Source organism: Oculina patagonica, chromosome 12, assembly GCF_052425735.1.
Source record: "Oculina patagonica isolate OP01 chromosome 12, crgOcupat, whole genome shotgun sequence".
In the NCBI taxonomy this organism is placed as follows: Eukaryota; Metazoa; Cnidaria; class Anthozoa; order Scleractinia; family Oculinidae; genus Oculina; species Oculina patagonica.
The window spans coordinates 22,153,121-22,173,046 of record NC_135769.1 but is presented as its reverse complement, the minus strand read 5'-3'; the positions used below and the strand labels follow the sequence as shown (position 1 = coordinate 22,173,046).

The 19,926-nt window shown below is 38.5% G+C and overlaps 2 protein-coding genes across 4 annotated transcripts; both read right to left on the bottom strand.

Annotated features, from left to right (window-relative positions):
• Positions 1-1,661: 1,661 nt before the first annotated feature.
• LOC144633672 (acid-sensing ion channel 1A-like) lies at positions 1,662-10,120 on the bottom strand. 2 transcript variants are annotated; one of them, XM_078492521.1, is made up of 7 exons: positions 10,003-10,120; positions 8,062-9,018; positions 7,653-7,800; positions 5,222-5,281; positions 4,539-4,689; positions 3,450-3,541; positions 1,662-2,945 (listed from the first exon to the last, which is right to left on the bottom strand). In XM_078492521.1, exons 2-7 carry the CDS (start codon positions 8,983-8,985, stop codon positions 2,803-2,805), a joined length of 1,518 nt encoding a protein of 505 aa, XP_078348647.1. In that variant the 5' UTR covers positions 8,986-9,018; positions 10,003-10,120; the 3' UTR covers positions 1,662-2,802. The 2 variants fall into 2 exon arrangements, with proteins under 2 accessions (XP_078348647.1, XP_078348649.1); XM_078492523.1 differs by lacking the exons at positions 1,662-2,945; positions 3,450-3,541; positions 4,539-4,689 and having other exon boundaries at positions 5,032-5,281.
• A 1,395-nt stretch (positions 10,121-11,515) lies between these two features.
• Positions 11,516-18,667, bottom strand: LOC144632380 (acid-sensing ion channel 1-like). 2 transcript variants are annotated; one of them, XM_078491010.1, is made up of 7 exons: positions 18,519-18,667; positions 16,764-17,718; positions 16,238-16,385; positions 15,861-15,920; positions 13,889-14,039; positions 12,853-12,944; positions 11,516-12,246 (listed from the first exon to the last, which is right to left on the bottom strand). In XM_078491010.1, exons 2-7 carry the CDS (start codon positions 17,685-17,687, stop codon positions 12,104-12,106), a joined length of 1,518 nt encoding a protein of 505 aa, XP_078347136.1. In that variant the 5' UTR covers positions 17,688-17,718; positions 18,519-18,667; the 3' UTR covers positions 11,516-12,103. The 2 variants fall into 2 exon arrangements, with proteins under 2 accessions (XP_078347136.1, XP_078347135.1); XM_078491009.1 differs by lacking the exon at positions 18,519-18,667 and having other exon boundaries at positions 16,764-18,343.
• Positions 18,668-19,926: the final 1,259 nt, after the last annotated feature.

Genomic DNA, 19,926 nt, shown 5'->3' with positions numbered 1-19,926 from the left:
TCCGCTGCAGCATGTTATCTCACATGTGACACTATCATACTCCTTTTCCCTTTCTTGGCAAATTGGTCTCGTATCCTTAGAGCATTCCGAGGGAAGGGTGCATCCCTTAGTATATGTCTTGACCCTCTTTCCCTGCGAGTCACTGTAGTCGATGTGCTGGTAGAAGCATCGGTAATTCCCGCCCGGACATTCCTGTTTTTTCTGCGTCTTTGTACACTCTTCAAATGATTCGTCACTGCTACAAACGTAGCAGTACAAAGCCCTTACTGCAATTTAAAAAAATTGAAAGCAGTTGCAAATTTCTCACTAAATTTGATCATAATTTTGGCTCGTAGCCAGTCTCAACCAGTGCATAGAATGAACAGCGTGCCGTGAGACGCCGGAATCGGAACATCCTCGGTGAAAAAACCTGTCAAACTCACTATTGGCCGTTTTTGCACACTAGATTACGGCCAAATCGTCTAGACGAACAAGTCGTCTGACGATTTGTTCGTCTAGTGTGAATTAAAGACAGCTTTGTGACGACTTGTCCGTCTAGACGACCAAGTCGTCTTTGAAAAATCGTCTTCCCAGACGGCCAAATCGACGGACAAATTCAGACGACTTGTACGTCAAAATCGTGTCCGTCCCGTTTTCACACTAAGACAACTTGTCCGTCTAAGACGATTTTTCCGTCTAGACGATTGTCCGTCTTTAGTGTGAAAACGGCAAAGACGTAAAAAAGGTAAACAGAAACTACTAAAACCTAAAACAATATAGGACAGGAAAGCAATAGTTCCAAAACAAAGAAAACTGACTTCACAGGTTTTTTTGTACACTGAGGTGTTAAACTCTGAAATGCTCAGGTCTAGTTTTTTCCCGAAATCCTAGGTTTGCGGGAACGAAATTTACCATGAGGTGTTGAATGTTCAATAAATCTGATATTTTAGCACATTTTTTACTCGTCCTTGGTATACGGCTGCGTTGAGCTCGCCAAAACACAACAAGACTCGTAAAAATATGCAGCAATATTACATACTTAAATGCCTGATAAGATATGCTATGACAAGAAAAAAAAGCACAGAGTTTTAGAATTTGGACGAAGAAGTTCAAACGTAGATTTTCAACTCGGTTATCAGAGCGTGACAGTATCAAGCAACGAAATGAAAAACACTAGCATTCGGAACGCTTGAATTCACTTCGAACAATCGATAAAACAAGTGATGATTTCACAGTACTTACCGGCTGGGTAGTTGGCAAGAGAAGCAAGAGAAATATCGATAATTTCATCTTGATCTGGACAAGATCTTTACTTCTGTCTCGGTAGTGTGGTTTACAAAAAATACAATAATAACTAAACATGCACGTATTTTATATGAGTTACGTCATTATATTTGAATATTTAATCTTACAAATAAATGGGTTTAAGCACGTCCAATGTGACGCATCACGCAACATCCTTTAATAAAAACACTTGGTAAAACATATTAATTTTTGGTGAAGACAACCTTAGCATTGCCGGACAACCTTCGACTGTCTCTTTATTGTGCCATTTTTATTGAGTAAAAAAGCGATCGCAATCATAAATCGATCTATAAAATAATGCAAGGATAAAAATTTACATATCTCTTCCCTTGTCACTTATGAGTAACACAGTTCTTTGTTTGCAGTTGTAGTAAATGTTTGCATGATATATTTAGCCCTTTCGCCCTATATTACAGTATTCCTTGAGAGTTGAGCTGAGCTAGCCTGTTACTAGGCTACACTTACTTCACATGTGAAAATATGTGCTATAAATATAGTCAACGTTCTGCACGTTTTCTTTTTAAAGACCCCCGATATATGTTTTTAAACATGATAATTGGCATGTCTACATGTGTGACATGGGATCCCTGCATCACTTTAGTAAGAGTTTGAAGTTACCTGATATATTATCGCTATAATATGTTAATGTTTTCTTTTTCCTTTTTCGTGAAAGACCATCCGAGTTATACAACTTAAGTAGATGAAAAAGAAAGCCGGAGATAAAAATTCAGGCTTGAACGGGATTCGACTCCATGACCCCTGCGATACCGTTGCATGATGACATGCACTGGAAACTGGGATGATCTTTCATTTACAAATCTTTCACCTGATAATTAAATTATATGATATATTGTATATCACATCTATTTTATATGAAAACGTTGCAAAAAATTACAAGAAAGAAGTAGAGTGCATACACTTATATTTCTAGTAAGGGACACAACATAATTTTCTGGGGGGGGGGGGGTAAAACATTTTCCTCTGAAACTTTTTTTTTTAGTTTATGCAGTTCTTCAAACAGTTTATTTTTTTAAAATTCAAGCTACTTTTATTATACATACCCTGTTTGCAAACTATTTATTTTGTCTTTCTAGGCCCTGCATACAATTTTGTTTTCAATAGTTTTTCCTTCCCCCCTCCTTTAAAAAAAAAAAATAGTATGTCCCTAAGATCAAATATACATACATGATATCGTTCAAGTTATACAATTAAAAACTGTAGTTTCTTAACTATTTTTCAATGCACTGGACTGTTTAGTTCAAGTTAAATACCTAACTACAAGAACAAAAGTTTTGCTAGTTTGATGTTTGACATTACTTTTACTAAATGCCGGAGACACTCTCATTTATGCGACATTTTTTTTCATAAAAAGTAATCAAACAATGTCACGAAAATACTTTTTTCAGTGGACTCTTAAAAAATTTAACAATTTTTGAGTTTCAAATTTAACCTCTTTTGATAGTAACCCGGCTTTGTGATTAACATAAAGAAATTTCCTTGATCCCAGATGCTTTTTGTCTATTCTTTGCTGAGTTCGGCGTTTACATTCGTGGAGCGCTTCTTAATCTTGCTCATTAGCGTGTCCCACAGAAATTGGATGAACTCACAGACCGTCAGTATACTGCATCCGAGAAACAAGCCCACGTTGCCACCAAATTCACCTAAAACAAAAAAACATGAAGATGTTTTCCGTGATCATAAGTGGAATGCGACATGTGTACAATACTTTTCTGTCAATCTTTACCTACAAGCAGGCTCCACGGTGGGCGTGAGAAGCGAGGCTGTGCGAAAACCAGGGTGGTGGAGGTGGAGTTTCCCCATCTATTCTTCCCCTCACGCTTTTCCCCTTTTCAATCTATCCTCGACCTAAGAGACCGTTCACAGGCTATGCCACTCTTCTCTTCAACCGCAATTTTATTTCATCAGGAACTTAACTCAAATACGACAGTCTGTACCAAGCAATCGACGCTTTTGTGGTGTATTTGCGATGTAGATAATAAACTCCGTTGTTTTTTTTCAGCTAGATTTCTTTCTTGATTTGGCTACATTCTTGATTCGGGTAATTAAGTTTAGAGAATTCGTCAAAACCGTTGGTAGAGGAAAGGGAAATCAAGTGAACACAGGGAAACAAACCTTTCACCATACCCTCTATAAATCCCACTTACCGAATAGGCTTTCCGTTCCATAACTAGGGACATCTTCACGGTTTTCGTAGGCCAAATGCTTGAAACCGACTTGAAGAAAAACATAGTTTTCTCTGTACAGGCGTTTGCAGGCGAAGTTCATTAACAGGAAATTATAAAAACAAAACAGAAAGTATTAACAAAGTAAGCTAACATACAGCTCCTGTAGGTGAACACTTTCCGTAAGCGGGCCCTTCATCATAGCCGGGCCTAGTGAAATGGAAACACTCGCTTGTTGTTTTTTTTTTGTTATTTTTTTTTTGTTATAAGCAGACATCGTCCTTAAGGTCATTGCCCTGTATTACATTGCGCATCCTTACTGCGCAGAATTTTACGCGTAATAAGCGCGCGCGAGCGCGCGCACATAAACAAAATGGCAGCTTTTTTCTATGTGGTTTAGTCCGCGAGAGAAGTAAATTGTCGCTTTCTCGTAAACGAGTCTGGTGACCTATCAATTTTTTGTGTGTAGCGATCAAGTTCTTTCTGTAAAATGAAAACAGATCAATTCTTGTGTTTAAAAAATAAATTATCGCTAAAAACGTGTACTTAATTGCTAGTACTCGCAGAGGAATTTTAAAGGAATTATATGGAAGATACAAGGTCTTCCTGCTCCTAAACGAATCTGGTGACCCCCCTTTTTTATTTCAAAGTTTAAGTTCCCTTTAAGTAATAAACCAATAGGCGAAGTTTGGTTAAAAAATTGTGTTCAGTTCTATTTAGGGCAATGACCTTAAGGTTATTCCACTGAAATAGAGCCTGCACTGAGATTTTTGTAAAACTTTGCTCGTTTAGGAGCAATAGCACCTTGTCTATACCCAAAAAAATATCCTTATAATATCACCATGAATATAGTTACGATTGCTTGCTAAACTCACGTTTCCGAAAAATTTTTTCTTATTCTACACTGTGAGTTGGTCCATATTTATTCTATAGAAAGAAAGTTACTACTCGATTCAAAACAGCAGAAAAATGATTGGTCACCGTAATCGTGTTCGAAAAAATGACGATTTACCTCTCTGCCGTAATTTCTTCCAGCCATATGGAAGCATGACACAGGTTAGTTCAACTTACCTCATGTAACTGGAAGTCTCCGTTTTCCCAAAAAATTTATGCAAAATTTGAACAATCGAGTTATCCGGGAATTTGGAGTAAGAAACAGCCGCTTCGTACTCCAGTTCTGAGCATGCGCTGTTGCAGGGACACTCTGTGATGTTCAATTGTTCTAAAAAAATATATAAAACAAACCAGTTTTGGAAAGATCGAGACTTTATAGGATTAATTTCAATTGAATGCCCCTAAGGGATTGATGAAATGCAGGCGAATCTTCCGCAGTTTGAAAACCCTTATTAAGAAACTTTAAACTAAACCCCTTAAGGGATACCAATCTGGGCGTTTCTAAAGCCTTTTTGGTCTCTATCGCATTTATTACAAGCTGGGTGGACTAAAAGAAGCAATTGTTGGTTTAATTTTAGGAGGGAGGAAAACCCGAGCAAAGTCCTCGGAGCAAGAACGAGAACCAACAACTAAAACACAAATGATGCCTGGTCTGGGAATCGAAGTCACATTGGTGGGAAGCGGGCGCTGTAACTACATCGCCAACCCTGCTCCCAAAAAACTATTCACCAACACTGAATGATAAATACGAAATTTCATGCGAGAGTAGGACAAATTAAAGAAAAATGAAACCCAAGGTCTTATCGTCTGCTTGGCTGGTTTCAAATGGAAGACCTTCTTTGATAAGTGCATGTTCTTACTTCGAGAATTGAAAACACAACTCGAGTCTTGCATGGAGCAGAGGGGTGCCTCCTTCGGTTCTAAGAAAAAAACAATTACGCGATAATTAGTTACGTAAGGAACCTTGAGGACGATAAGTAGACAAACAAAATAAACCCCGTTATTTGCGAAGAAGAGAATGAAAGGATGTTTGTTACTAGCAGTATGCAAGATAGGCTCTTACCGATAGTGCTCGTAAAAAAGCATTAAATGCTTAAAGTAGTGCTTGTTTTTCAAAATAATGCTAATTTTTTTAAAAAGTGCTCGTGTTTTACATTAAAATGCCTTCCGATTTCTTTAAACATAGAATATTACATTTTTTCAGATTTTCAGTAACATTTTTCATGTGTTGCCTTGGCTTGCTGTCTTCCTTTGTTCGTCGATGACAACGTGGATGAGGCCCTGTTAGGGGGGTTTCAGTTATCCCTTATCCCTTTAATTCAGAGCACAGTTATCCCTTATCCCTAAAAGTATCAACAGTGTTATCCCTAAAAGTATCTATGGTGGAGTTTTCACCGTACAGAAAAGTGAAATCTTGCATAAATGTCTCATTATAAACAATAAATATCTTATTTATGTTTACCTTTAAGAATAACTATTATAACTGTGATAAAATTAAGTTGACAGGCCTGCACGACTCTTGCGCACGTGTATTAGCCATTTTCGTAGTTTTGATCTTACGAGTATATCTTTCCCTTTTGTATGATATTAGGGGAGGTGCTTTGAATATTTTCTTGAGCAAAGACAACAAGAAAAAGCCTGAAACTCTAAGTCTTCAAGACTGTCTTAAAGCCTCCATACTTTGAACAGCTGTCTAATAAGGGGTATTTCGGTATTTCACTTCGGTATGAGCTTCTTATACTCTTGAACACGGCTGCAACAATTTACGAAACATTTTCAGGTTTGTTTTAAGGTACTTGACTGTAAGGTCCTTGGTTCTAGGGCCTGCTTTCGAATTCTGCTTTCAAAATAAATTTCCACGAGAGTTCTTTGGACTAGACTCTCTGGGTAACCTCTCTCGATAAGATGTAATTGGAAGTGCTTGTCTTTTTCCCCAAATGTTGTTTGAGAGGAATTTGTTCTCAGCAGTCTCATGGTCTCCCCTTTGATGAAACCTTTCAGGCTTTACTCCTGGTGCGTGACACGACACAAGGAGTAATAAGATTACCAAAATGTCAAGTTTAGTGGGCTTGTAATGGGTGCGTGTGTCAAGCACTGATTCGTATATGAATCTTTTGCCTTTGTAAGCGCTGGTGTCCAGGAAAGTAGATTCTGTATCGGAAATTTCAGCCGTGAACTTGGTTGCAGGATGATGATTATTTGCTTGTTCAATGAACTGAGTTAAGACCTCTCTGTTGGTGTCCATAGCCAGAGGGAGCAAATAATCGTCGATATATCCTTTCCAAACGAGAGGTTTGATTGCGCTTTGGCTCAAAGAATGTCTGTTTCGACTCAGCCCATAAATATATTGGCAAAAGCGACCGCTATTTTTTTGCCCATGGAAGTTCCGTGTGTTTGTACGTAGGTAATTTTTTTACCAAAAAACTGGAATGAGGTTTTCCGTAATATAAGCCTGAGAATTGGAATTGGAATTGGAGGCGGGTTGGTGTTTTATGAAGCCATTCTTCACCTTGTTTGTAAATGCATGCTGTAACTTCATGATGGCATGATGATGAGAATGAAAAGCGTACATGGGACCAGACACACTGCATGTGATCACTCACCCTAGGCCATCCGGGAAAAAAACGGTGCGTTGCTTGAACTGACTAATTACGACCGATAACCGATCAAGGTTTTAAAAAAAATGCCAGCAAAAAAGTAAAAAGCACAAGTCGAGTGTGATAAAAACAGAGCCCGGACGTCACAGAGCTCGTTTTCAATTATCCCTTAAACTAATCCTGTTATCCCTTATCCCTAGACTATTTTTCCCGTTATCCCTTATCCCTAAAATTATTTTTCCAGTTATCCCTTATCCCAAAAACCCCTAACAGGGCCTCGTGGATGACGCCATCTTTAAACGGGTCTGATGGACTCGGTTTCTAGAAGAAAACCGCTGACCTATCAAACCTATTCCCCAGGCCTTCTCGGCTCCTTTGACTAAAATGAGGGCAAAATGCATCTGGGAGGCTTTGGGCGCCATAAATAAAGTCAGTTTGTGCTTTTTAACACAAAATTATACAAATAATCATTCGAAAATCCAAAATAATGCTAGCAGTGCTTTTTGAGATAAAATGTAGAAAAAATGCTCGCGAAGCCAAATAATGCCAAAAAGAGCTAGCACTATCGGCACGAGCCTATGCAAGAATATTATTGTTTTGATATTTTGTTTGATTAATTATGCCCGCCGAATCGCTAAATGAAGGTAACACATCGTAGCCCGGTGTATATTTGACTGCAAAACCTAAATGTTACCTGGCAATCCAAGGCGACGGCAACCACATTGAGTTATTGTTGTATTAACGATACATTGGTAAAGGCAGCCGTCCTTCGTGTATGAACCAATTCCTGGCAATTTCGTCTGCTGACAGTTTGTTCGAAATGGTGCTGGAAGTCTGATGTGCTAGAAAGGATTAAATAAAATGAAAAAGTTTGTTTTGGTCCTTCGGTAGATGCAGATCAGTCAGTGGCAGATCCAGGCCTTCAGGTTAGTGGGGGCCCGCGCGTTCATCCAGACTCCAAGAATACTATAAGAGGTGGGCCCGCTCTCGAAAATATTTTTTAAGCCATACAGGCCATGGTTTGGCCTGAAAATAAGGTGGGGGCGCAGGTCCCCCGGGGCCCTCCCTTAGATCCGCCATTGTCAGTAAGATACACTACTAACCTTCCTTAACTTGACCGCAACCGACGCATGGGTCCCAGGAAGGATGTTAAACCCATTATGACGGTTTACAAACGTTTTTTGGTCGTGCACAATCACTTTCAATCCGTTCGAAAACTCACTGAGAGTGCTTTCATTCGTTTGAACGTTTAGTATAATATTTAGTCCTAAATCGGGGCCTTCGAAAAGTGAATAAAGCACGGTATCATTGTGTCCAGAGTTAAAGGTGAAGCATAAGCCGTTTTGTGTAACGGTTGGAACAAAATCTTTGTCAGAACATTTTGTGTTTCTCATGAATCGGCAGTAAACAACAAACATGCTAGCCATGTCATGACCATATTTGGTGAGAAATTCTTCCTCGTTAAACAGGCGCTCCGATGAGCGGTTTAAAACATCGACTATGTTTTGGCGCTTCGTCTCATTGCAGCCGTTAACCAATACTGTCCCATACCACACATGAGCACACAGCAGCGCTTGTCCACAAGTAAGATTGCCTCGAACTGTTCGTATTTTACTGCATCCACTTATGTTTAGTCCCATCTTTTCAAAGTTTTCATCCTCGTCAGCCACATCTATCTTGGATTTCATAAACTTGTTTAAATTGCAGATTGTCACAGCAGGAAATTTCAAGCCTTTGATTGGCGTTTCTTGTGAAATTATTGTTTTTATTGGCTTCGAGAAGAATTTCGCTGTGCTTTTAGAGTTAAGATACAAACAGACGGCAGTAGCGCTACACAGAAGAATAAGCCAAATAAGCCGTTTAGCAAAAGAATATCCCCTTTCGAAAACGTGTCTCAGTCCGTGAAGAGTTGTACTGTGGGCGTACGCTTCCCATCTGGAATAACTTTGCGTTGTTTGGCCCAGTTCCACTTTTTCCTTCCAGAAATCAGTAGAAAAAACGCGCATCGGTTCCACTTGCGTATTCATTGTGACTAAAACGGTACAAAACAATAAGTTTTCCTGCAAGTAAAGGGATATTTACACTCTTAAATTAAAGCTTTACCTTACTGTAATAAACTGCGTTTCAACGGTCAGAGTTAAAATCAAGAAAAGAGAGGAAATTTCTAAATTTGTTCAATGTCAATGAGAGTTGAAAAAATTTCAAAGAGGAGCCCGAGCCAAGATTTGCAAATGCGAGTCTCAGTTTTCAATTTTCTCTATATTTTTATGCAATTTTTAACCTTGCTGTCCTTACCTATCTTTACGTCCTAATGGTTCGTTCCATTGGTCGAATGCTGTGCTACATTTTGTCAGATTTCCTATGATAAAGTTTCGTTTTTAGATTGTTTAGGTTAACAAAAACATGCATGCCAACAAATTATCCGTTAATTTTTTTGTATCGTTGTAATATTTTTTTGACCGAACACAGCAGGAAATTAAAACGATTGTATACAATGGAAAGTAGCATGATTTTCCAAAGCCCTTCGTGCTCGAGCGTTTCAATGCAAAATGTAGCAAAGAAATAGAAACTGGATAAAATTATCAGGATGAGCCTCTCGTGAAAGTTTTTTTTCAAAATCATTCAGTTTTCTGAAACGTAAACTGGCTTTAAATACTAAAAGCGAAAAGGAAAGGAGAACAGATTACCATTTAATGCTTGACTGATTTTTCTACCGATCGTCAAAAAGAATCGCGTAGTTTCTAAAATCTTAATTCACCAAAAATTGCAGCGGGGCCGTTAGGAATCAACAGGCGAACCGAAGCACTTGTTTTGGTAAAAATGTTGTATTTAATATTTTTTTTATGTTCCCTTAAGAGGCTATGCATTACTTGTAAGTAAGTAAATATCAAAATGTGCTTTTTACTTCTGATATTGCCTAAAAATGGGATTTCTGGGCTTCTAGATTTCGAAATTTTACCCCCTAGCGGCTCGTGCCATCGGCGCTTCGCAATTACTGCTCGGTTAAGAGAAAACTGTGAATACTGGCCTGTGCATATACCCACCTTGTATGTTGTAGACTGTTCAAATAACTAAAGACAACTTCTGGCTCAATTGAGAAAGAAGTGATAAGATTAAAGAGTACTAAATTTTCGCGAGCTCGCTGGAAATGCGAAAAGCAATAAATGCCGTATATCAATTTGGCATCGAATGAGATTTGGCCAGTCTGTGTTCCAATCAACGATAATTTATTTATATCACTATACTTGGATACTTTTTTGTTGCTCAGCATGAAGCTTGAATAGTACCGTACTCTGCTGTTGCTCAGCATGAAGCTTGAATAGTACCGTACTCTGCCGCTAGGAAAAAATATCAAATTCTAATTTATTTCGGAAAACGACAACCAAGGCAAGCTTTGTTCCTTAATTTTCCATAATTGAGATCATAAAACCTCTTTTCACCAATGCAAATTAACCAAACCATTAACTCTCCAAAAATAATAGAATACAATTCTATTTTCCGGCCAGTTGCATCTGTGCACCCCGTTATCCTTGTTATGTTAAACGCGACTTTTAATTAGACTTCTGTGGTTTTAAACATTTTAATAATGACTGCAATAACAAACTCATTGCTGAATCTAATTGGTTTGGTTCAGCTGTAATTCTGTTAATAATTCCATTTGGCTAATTTTCTAAATCACTAAAATTGTACTCAATTTTATTACCATTAATTATTTATATAATAATTATTTCTCTTACACAACCCTGCGTGTAGTTGTCTGCACATATGCAACACTTGAACCTGCTGGATTTCAGATTATAAACAAGCAACGAGAAGTACATTTATTTAGATTATCTAACGCCTAGAAACTGATAGAAAAAGGAGGAATCAAAGTTTATTTTAAAACGAGCCAAATAAATTGGGTCGCACACTACCTCTCGGAACGAGTTAATTTATTGGTTCTTAAAACAATAGATAGCAGGTGACAACAATGCCCCTAGCCCTGAATAACAATAAAGGTAGTGTTTACAGTGGGCGAATGAAAATAGAGGTTCCAGAGAGGAAGTGTCTTACTGAATAAATTTGCTGTCATCTTGGCAAGGTTTAAAACTGAAATCAGTGTGAGCGAACATAGAGACTGGAATCACCGGGGTATAACAATTTACCAAAAATAAATACCCCCAAACCAAAATTCTATAAATTATTCAAATTCAAATTAACTTTTCTGGTTTATAAAAAGACTGAAGCTAGATGAGCAGGCAAGCTCGGAATGTAATGGTAAGCCAAATGAGGAGGAAGAGTAAAGCTCAAAATCCAGCATAGATGTTGGGAGTTATTCGGCAAGATAAGTCCAGGTCCCGCCACATAATTGTCGTGTGTAACTGTCTTAATCTTATGCCGAAAAATATGTTATTTTAGCCCTTCAGTCTAGCATCCACAAATTTCTGTACACTGTGCATTGTTTTTCCAAACTTTTTATGTTAGCAATTATATGCGAAATGATACTAATGGCGGTCTGCAAGAACGACAGAGCAACACATCAAAAAATGCACAAGAGTTTATTAATTTGTAGCCAAGTCCACAGGGAGCCGACAACAGTCAACAACAGGCATGCACAGCTTGCTACGCACTTGGGCTCCCTGTGATATTTCAGGCCCGCACACGTGCTTTTCATTATGATTGCAAACATTAAAGCCCCTCTAAATTTGGCTAAAAAGAAGGAAACATGGGATTTTAGTAGCGTCTTATCAATAAGATATATTTCTCGGAAGAAACTATTTTTTATGGTTTTCTTAGGATGTGCGATTAAATCAGTGCAGGAATTTCAAGCCTGTAACAAATATTTACGGAGAGCGAAGCAGTTTCTGGGTAGGGACAGGTCTGAAAAAGGCCAAAAGTCTCTAAATTTGTGATCAGGTCTAAAATAGGCTAAGGAATAACGCATATTTTAGTCCTAATTAAATAGGTAAGTGTTTTAGGAAGTATGCTGCATACTCCCGCACAATTTTTAAAGAGTACTCCCCCGGGGAAGTTAACCATGCTAACTGTCGCATTCAGGTCTCGTTAACGTTCGTGCGTGATTATGGTTACTGATTTATAGCTAGACGGCACCACAGCCACCGTGGAGAATTTAAGGAGATTTGCATTTTACATCATGTCTAGTGCTTATGCGTTGCTGAGTTCGGCGTTTACATTCGCGGAGCGCTTTCTTATCCTGCTCATTAGTGTATCCCACAGAAACTGGTAGAACTCGCAGATCGTCAGTATACTGCATCCGAGAAACAAGCCCATGTTGCCGCCAATTTCACCTAAAAAAAAAAAAAAAAAAAAAAAAACATGAATATGTTTTGCTATTATAAATGGAAAACGGCATTTTTCGACACTTTTGTGCTACTTTTTGCCTATCAGCAGGCTCCACGGGAGCTCGCGACTGAAACGAGCCAAGCGACTAGACTTTCCATCACCCCTTCCCCTCGCCTCGCTCGCTGGCTTTTCTTTTTTCTTCTTCAGTCTATTGTCAACCTGATAGCCCGTTCACAGGCTATATCACTCTTCGCTTCAACCACAATTTTAAACAAAATTGATGCTGCTCATAAATTAAATCAGTTTATACCAGTTAATCGACAAATTGTTCATTTATTTGCAGTGTAAATAATAAAATACATTAACATTAGATGCTAACGTGATTTGGCGTGCTAGTGTTACAAGCTCTAGAAAGAAAAAAGACTCGAAAATTCTGCGGGTATAATTCCCTTAGGTCTACAGGATTTCTCAATCTGTTCGAAGAGGAAAGGTGGCGAAATCTGCTGGATCCAGTGCAAGCTTAAGGTAATTAATTCACAATTTTCCTAGATCATTCCCGCCTGTTTCATATGGCTCTTCTTTCCCGCACACCGGATATAAATTCCACTTACCGAATAGACTTTCCGTTCCATAACTGGGGATATCTTCGCGGTTTTCGTAGGCCAAATGCTTGAAACCGATTTGAAGAAAAACATAGTTTTCTCTGTACAGGCGTTTTCAGGCGAAGTTCATAAAAAGGAAAAATAAAAACAAAACAAAATGTAATGCAAATGCAATTTTTTGTAATGTTAAATGTTATTTGTATTACCCACGTTACACAGAAGAGCTCAGGAGCTCGTTAAGACGCGACGTATACGTGCAACCAATAGCGAATTGGAATTTGGAAAACCCCCCCCCCCCCGGGCCGAAGATCCACGGATAAAAACCTTCGGAGCAACGATGAGATCTAGAACCAACAACAAATTATTTAAAAAAAAAAACAACAACAACAAACTAAACCCACTTTGGTGGGAGACGACTGCTCTCTCTACTGCGCCAGTGCTCACCCGAAAATCAGGATTAATAAGAATTAATAACAAACAATAGTTATCGACTGTGTGCTAACATGTACAGATACCTCTCATTGGTGGAAAACTTGCATAAGAGGACTTTCCATCGTAGCCCGATGACATGCAAACGCTTCTTTTTTTATAAAGCGAATTACATTTCTTCCAAACGCGTGAAATAAACTAAAAGTGTAAAGTGATTTTAACCTGATATCAATCATTTCTCAAATGAGGGAGACAGTTGCTTCTGCGATTTAACAAAAAAACCCATAAAATTGATACTAGCAAGAATGATTATTTTTAACCAATCCCATACACAGGCATGAAGGGGGCTCCCTACAGTGGAATATACATGGCATGGCTCCGGCCGAAAAGGCGAGGTATTTCACAAGTTGAGATATAGAAATGGTAAAAAATATTGCCATTAAGGTATTTAAAAGCCCTATGAAGATACCTCATGAAGATACCTCAAAGAAACGCAATAACGCCTGGGTAATCCAAGTATTTCAAGGGTTTACCCAATGCAAGGGTTTCTTGAATTTACTCAACACTATGAGAGCACAAAACAGGTTAGCTTAAATGATTTCCAAAAGTAACTTACCTCATGTAACTGGTACTCTCCCTTTTCCCAAAGACGTCATGCAAAATTTGAACAATTGAGTTATCTGGAAATTTGGAGTAAGAAACAGCTGCTTCGAATTCCAGTTCTGAGCATGCGTTGTTGCAAGAACACTCTGTGATGTTCGTTTGTCCTGAAAGGTTATAAGGCGCAGTAGTTATGGAATGAAAGAGATATTGTCCAGTGATTATCACAATTATCAGCACTGCATGCTCCTAATAAGTGATTGCTCAACTGTTGTCAAATCTTCTGTAGTTGAGGATACAGATTTTGTCTTATTAATCGGGCGGGGGCCTGGGCCCGATTCATAATCTGCACGGAATTTTTTTGTTGTTTTTTTGTCGGTAAATCGATCCAGACCTACGCGGCCCAGCCGGCTCTTCTGTCACGGTCACGCAAGATTTAATATTTAATAGCGATCAGCCGATCACTCGCGTTTAACATGAACACTCTGCTCTCTGAAATGTATAATTTTGTTTCATTCCATATTTTACAAGAAGAGAGGTCTGAATATAATCACATAGCGAAAACAAAGACCGCTTGGACATGTCCAAGCTATTTAAAACTACCACTACGTCAGACCCATGTCACGCGATCTCTCGCTTGTAGCTATAAATAATCATTCACCTATTTTCTGTTTGAATACTCTGCGCTCTGTTTGTGTGAAATATTTATTGTTGTGTTACTCAAGCGTTTGGCTCGGAGCGAGTACAAGTCGTACAATTTACCCGGAACGTGTTAAATATTGCAAAACGACGACTTATTTTCTGGATATCCCAATTTTTGTTTTGAGTTTACGGTATTTTGAGAATCGAAACGTTATCGAAACGTAAGTTGCAAGCTCAGCAAGAATGTGTCAAAGCACGGGATACACGTCATCGCGCCAGGGGAATTACCAAAAGCTTGTCGGAAGACGCTAAACGGAGAAACACAATGGGATGGCCTTAGTCTACTCTTTATTTTGGCGTGATTTGGCTTTCTTTTAAATAAACTGGTTTGGGTTTATTTTATTGAACATTCGGAACAAAATAAATATTTGCATGCGTAAGCAGGCATTTTTCCGGCTAGGCAAGTGGTTTTAAAAAGCAAAAGATGACGTGGTAAAGGAAATTCATGTCACGTTCACTCCGTGACTAACGCAAACACGACTTGTGTGTTTCTCAAGTGACTGCTTTTCTAAAGATTTTACTGTGCGGCGCCGTGCCTATTAACTATGCTTTAAGCCAAAGCACTGAAAGAGGTCAGGTGGTCAAACATTACCCGCACGATTATAAACTGCTTGCAGTTCTTGTTGCAAGGTGCAGTCACTTGTTAGAGCATCCTGGGGAATGGCGACGACGGGTTGTGGTGGTGAAAAGGAAGGGTTTGCTTTTCGGAAAATTTAAAATGAACCAATATGGACGTGACTCAAGCTTTTTTGACCCTTAACCCTCGGACGTACAAGCAAATTCATACAGAGCGGAGGGGGGTTGATGGAACCTCCAAGGTTTTTGTTCTTTTGATGACCAAAGAAATTATTTTGCATTGCGTAGAAAGCCCTAAGCTCACTCTACAAAATGTCAAAATCTTTTTCGGCTGTGACGTCATATGACGTCATAAGAGCCGCCATCTTGGATTTCATCACTTTTTTAGATTGTCAGAAAATAACGGAAATTTACACAGAATACTACTGGTGCGTAAAAATAGACATATATCATATTAATAAATTGAAGAATTATATCAAAAATTGTGATTTTTGGCATACCTGCTTGTCATGATCAAAAGACATGGACACATGGTTAACCCACAAGGAATGAATAAACAGCTACGAGTCCATGTTTCCTATAAATCTGGCGTTCTAAATTGTGCATAGAAAATTTTTGGGTGAAACAAATGGAGTGAGTGTTATCAACGTTTGGTTGGCTTCAGAATGAATTGATAATTATTTTGATAGCGTTTAAGTGCATGCTCTTACTTCGAGAATCAGTAAGACAATTTGAGTCTTGGAGTGAGCACAGAGCTACTTCCTTCGGTTCTAAAAAAAGAAAAGAAAATAGAACTTTGTTACATGAGGAACCTTGAGTACAAATAATAAAAAACAAACAAACTTTTGTGATTTGCAAAGAAGATAAATAAATGAACAATGTATAAACTTTGAAGTTAGTGTCAGTATGTAATGTACAGCAATGTACTATAGTTATGATGTTTTGATCGGATTAGCATTGAATTAATAGTTTAAAAAAGATAACACGGCATAGCCCGGTTAATACGTGACTACCTAAATTATAACCCAAATGAAAACGGTGATTAGATGATAATAAAACAAACAAACGCATATTTAAATAAAATTACCTGGAAATCCAAGACGACGGCACCCACATTTGGCCAGGGTTATGTTTGCGACACATTGGTAAACGCAGCCGTCCTTTGTGTAGGAACCAATTCCAGGTAACTTCTTCTGTTGGCAGTTTGTTCGATAAGGTGCTGGAAGTCTGATGTGCTATAAAAAAAAATAACCAGAAGATAAAAAAGTCAGTTTTGGAAACAGGTGCTATCCTTTGTACCCTCCACTCAAGTCCGCGACATCGAGTTGTTGGCTCCCACCCACCCGCCTTGCGAGGAAGCCGGTTTGAAGCCTCCGCCATCTACCTTGTGATTTACTGAGCCCGGTTTGGATTGTCCCAGGCTAGAGCGATTCCCCATACCTTTTCTATATGTCACGAATAACAATACACAGGAAAGAATATTGCACGATGCCTGTTCAGGAACAGTAAGGCCCTTTGAGTTTCAACCTTGCTTTCAAAATTAAGCATCGGTGATATTAAACAACACCTTAAGCACGCGTACAAGCATAACTGTGGCAGGGTACATTACTAACCTTTCTTAACTTGACTGCAACCGACGCATGGGTCCCAGGAAGGATGTTAAATCCATCATGTTGGTTGACAAACGTTTTTTGGTCGTGCAGAATCACTTTAAATCCGTTCGAAAAGTCACTGAGAGTGCTTTCGTTCGTTTGAACGTCTAGTAGAATATTTAGGCCTAAATCGGTGCCTTCGATAAATGAGTAAAGCACAGGATCATTGTCACCAGAGTTAAAGGTGAAACATAGGCCTTCAGTTGTAAGGGTTGGAACAAAGTTGTTGTCAGAACATTCTATAATATGCATGAATCGGCAGTAAAGAACAAACATGCCAGCCATGTCATGACCATACCTTGTGAGAAATTCTTCCTCGTTAAACAGGCGCTCCGATGAACGGTTTAAAGCATCGACTATGTTCTGGCGCGTCGTCTCATTGCAGCCTTTAATAAGTGCTGTCCCATACAACGCATAAGCACACAACAGTGCTTGTCCACAAGTGAGATTTCCACGAACTGCTCGTATTTCACTGCATCCAGTTATGTTCAAACCCATCTTTCCAAACTGTTCATCGTCGTCGGCGATGTCTATCTTGGATTTCATAAACATGTTTAAATTACAGATCGTTACAGCAGGAAATTTCAAGCCGTCTGATGGCGTTTCTTGCGAAATTACTGTTTTTATTGGCTTTGAGATAAATTTTGCTACGCTTAAAGTGTTAAGATACAAACAAACGGCAGTAGCGCTACAGAGAAGAATGAGCCAAACAAACCGTTTAGCAAAGGAATAACCCCTTTCGAAAACGTGTCTTAGTCCGTGAAGAGTTGTACTGAGGGCATACGCTTCCCATCTGGAATAACATGGTGCTGTTTGGCCCAGTCCCACTTTTTCCTTCCAGAAATCAGTAGAAAAAACGCGCATCGGTCTCACTTGCGTATTCATTGTAAATGACAGCACACAACACCGAGTAGCCCTGCAAATAAGGAGATGTTTACATTCTTTAAATTGAAACTTTGCTAAACCCACGTTATAAACAGCGTCAAGCCGCCAAAAAGGAGGAAATTTCGAACATTTATTCAGTGTCGATGAGAATATATAGTTAAGAAATTTCAAGGGAATTCAAGCCAAAACGTGTAAATGCGAGTCGGTTTCCAATTTTGTCCATCTTGTTACCCAGCTTTCATCCCCGCATCTGTACTTCCAAATGGATCGTCCGGTTGCATTTATTGAGTTCTGTGCTAACAAATGAAATCTCCATTGTTAGGTTGGCTTGGACAAAGTCAGTTTGTTTCTAGATTATTTTAGGCTCTCCAAAAGCATGTCAACAAACTAGCTGTTAAATTTTCTGTATCGACAACGGACCAAGCGTGAAATAAAAACGATTTTAAACAATAAAATGTGGCATTACTGTTCAAAGCCGGCCTTGCAGGTGCTCGGATATCGTCGGTTTGTTTGTTTGTTTTTTAGGTAGAATCTTGACAGAACTTTATCATTTATCTCACTATTCCAATAAGAGAGGATGAACCTCTCTTGTTTTCAATTAATAGTTTCTTCAAAATCCGACAGTTTTCTGCAATAGGAACTTATCAGGACTTAAAATTATCACAAGTCAAACGGTGAAACGTAACGTTTATCGTTACTAGTCACATGGCGAAAAGGCTATCGTCCGATGCTTTTTTCCTCTGTCCGACGCGTCGACATATAAAATTGGGTAGTTTGTAAAGTCTTAATTTACAAAAAATGCGGCTACATTTTACTTTTGTATATACCAACCTTGTAGCTTGTTCAGATCACTGGAGACAACCTCACGCTTGATCGAGAAGGAAGAAATCAGATTTAAAGTAATTTTCACGAGCTCGCTAGCAATAAGAAAAGCATCGCATACCGTATATCAACTTGGCATCGAATGAGATCTGGCCGGTCTGTGTTCTAAACAACGATAATATATTTGTGTTACTATAGTTTGCTATTCTTTTGTTGCTCAGCATGTAACTGGAACAGTTAATGTTTTTTTGCAACACGACAGCCTTTTGGCGGCCTTTGTTGGCGGCCTAATTTTCTTAATTAAACTAAAATTTGTTGTGCACTACCACTATTAATATCATAATTACTCTTTCTAAACCAAACCAAATCTTCACCTCTTCCAATAATAACAAAGCTTTTTTTTTTCAATTTCAACTTGTCAGATAACTTTTACACTGTGATATATTTTTTTTAGTTGAGTGTATGCACTCTCCTATCAGCTTTTTATTTTAAATGCAATTTTTAATTAGAGTTCTGTGGTTTTTTAAAATTTTAATAACGACTTCAATAACAAAATTATTGCTGGATCTAATTGTTTTGGCTCAGGCCTAATTCTGTAAATAATTACATCTTGGCTCATTTCTAAATTCAAAACTGTGCTCAGTTTTATTACCATTAATTATTTATATATATGACAAATATTTCACTCATACAACCCTGCATGCAGACGTCTGCACATGTGCAACCTTTTAGCATGCAGAATATCAGATGATAAACAAACAACGAGAAACATTTATTAAGATTAATCTTACGCCTAGAAACTGATTCAAAAAGAAGGGGTCAAAGTTTATTTTTGAACGCGCCAAAATAAATTTGCTGTACATCTTGGCAAGGTTAAATGAAATCAGTGTGAGCGAACATAAAGACTGGAACCACCGGGGAATAACAATTGTCTGAAAAATAAATACTGTATATTCAAATTCAAATTAATTTTTCTGGTTTAATAATAAGACTGAAGCTGGAGGACCAGGCAAGCTCGGAAAGTAATGGAAAACTAAATGAGGAGGAAGAGAAAAGGACAACAACCAGCATTGAAGTTGAAAGTTATTCGGCAATAAAGATACGTCCTGGTTCCGCCACGTGATTGTCGCGTATAACTTTCTTAACGTAGTCCGAAAACCATGTTATTTTAGTGCATCAGTCTAGAAACCATAAAAAGATAAAATGAATTTCTGTCCACTGTGCAATGATTTTCCAAACTATTTTATGCAATTAAAGTCTGTGTCCGAGCCAAGTGGCCCATACAGCCGGAGCTTATCCCGGTTTCCGTAGCATTAAGCGACTAGGAGTATTGCTACTCCCCCCTGGATAGGATGCTAGTCCATCGCAGGGTTACCCCCAGCAGTAAATTCGCCGGTACCCATTTATACACCTGGGT

Excerpts from the sequence above, each read along its gene's own strand:
- LOC144633672 (XM_078492521.1), bottom strand. The coding sequence starts at position 8,985 with ATGAATACGCAAGTGGAACCGATGCGCGTTTTTTCTACTGATTTCTGG. Across the intron at positions 4,690-5,221 it reads TTGTGTTTTCAATTCTCGAA|AACAATTGAACATCACAGAG; the intron begins GTAAGAACATGC and ends ATATTTTTTTAG. Across the intron at positions 2,946-3,449 it reads TGGAACGGAAAGCCTATTCG|GTGAATTTGGTGGCAACGTG; the intron begins GTAAGTGGGATT and ends TTTTTGTTTTAG.
- LOC144632380 (XM_078491010.1), bottom strand. The coding sequence starts at position 17,687 with ATGAATACGCAAGTGAGACCGATGCGCGTTTTTTCTACTGATTTCTGG. Across the intron at positions 16,386-16,763 it reads TTGCAGTCAAGTTAAGAAAG|CACATCAGACTTCCAGCACC; the intron begins GTTAGTAATGTA and ends TTTTTTTTATAG. Across the intron at positions 12,247-12,852 it reads TGGAACGGAAAGTCTATTCG|GTGAAATTGGCGGCAACATG; the intron begins GTAAGTGGAATT and ends TTTTTTTTTTAG.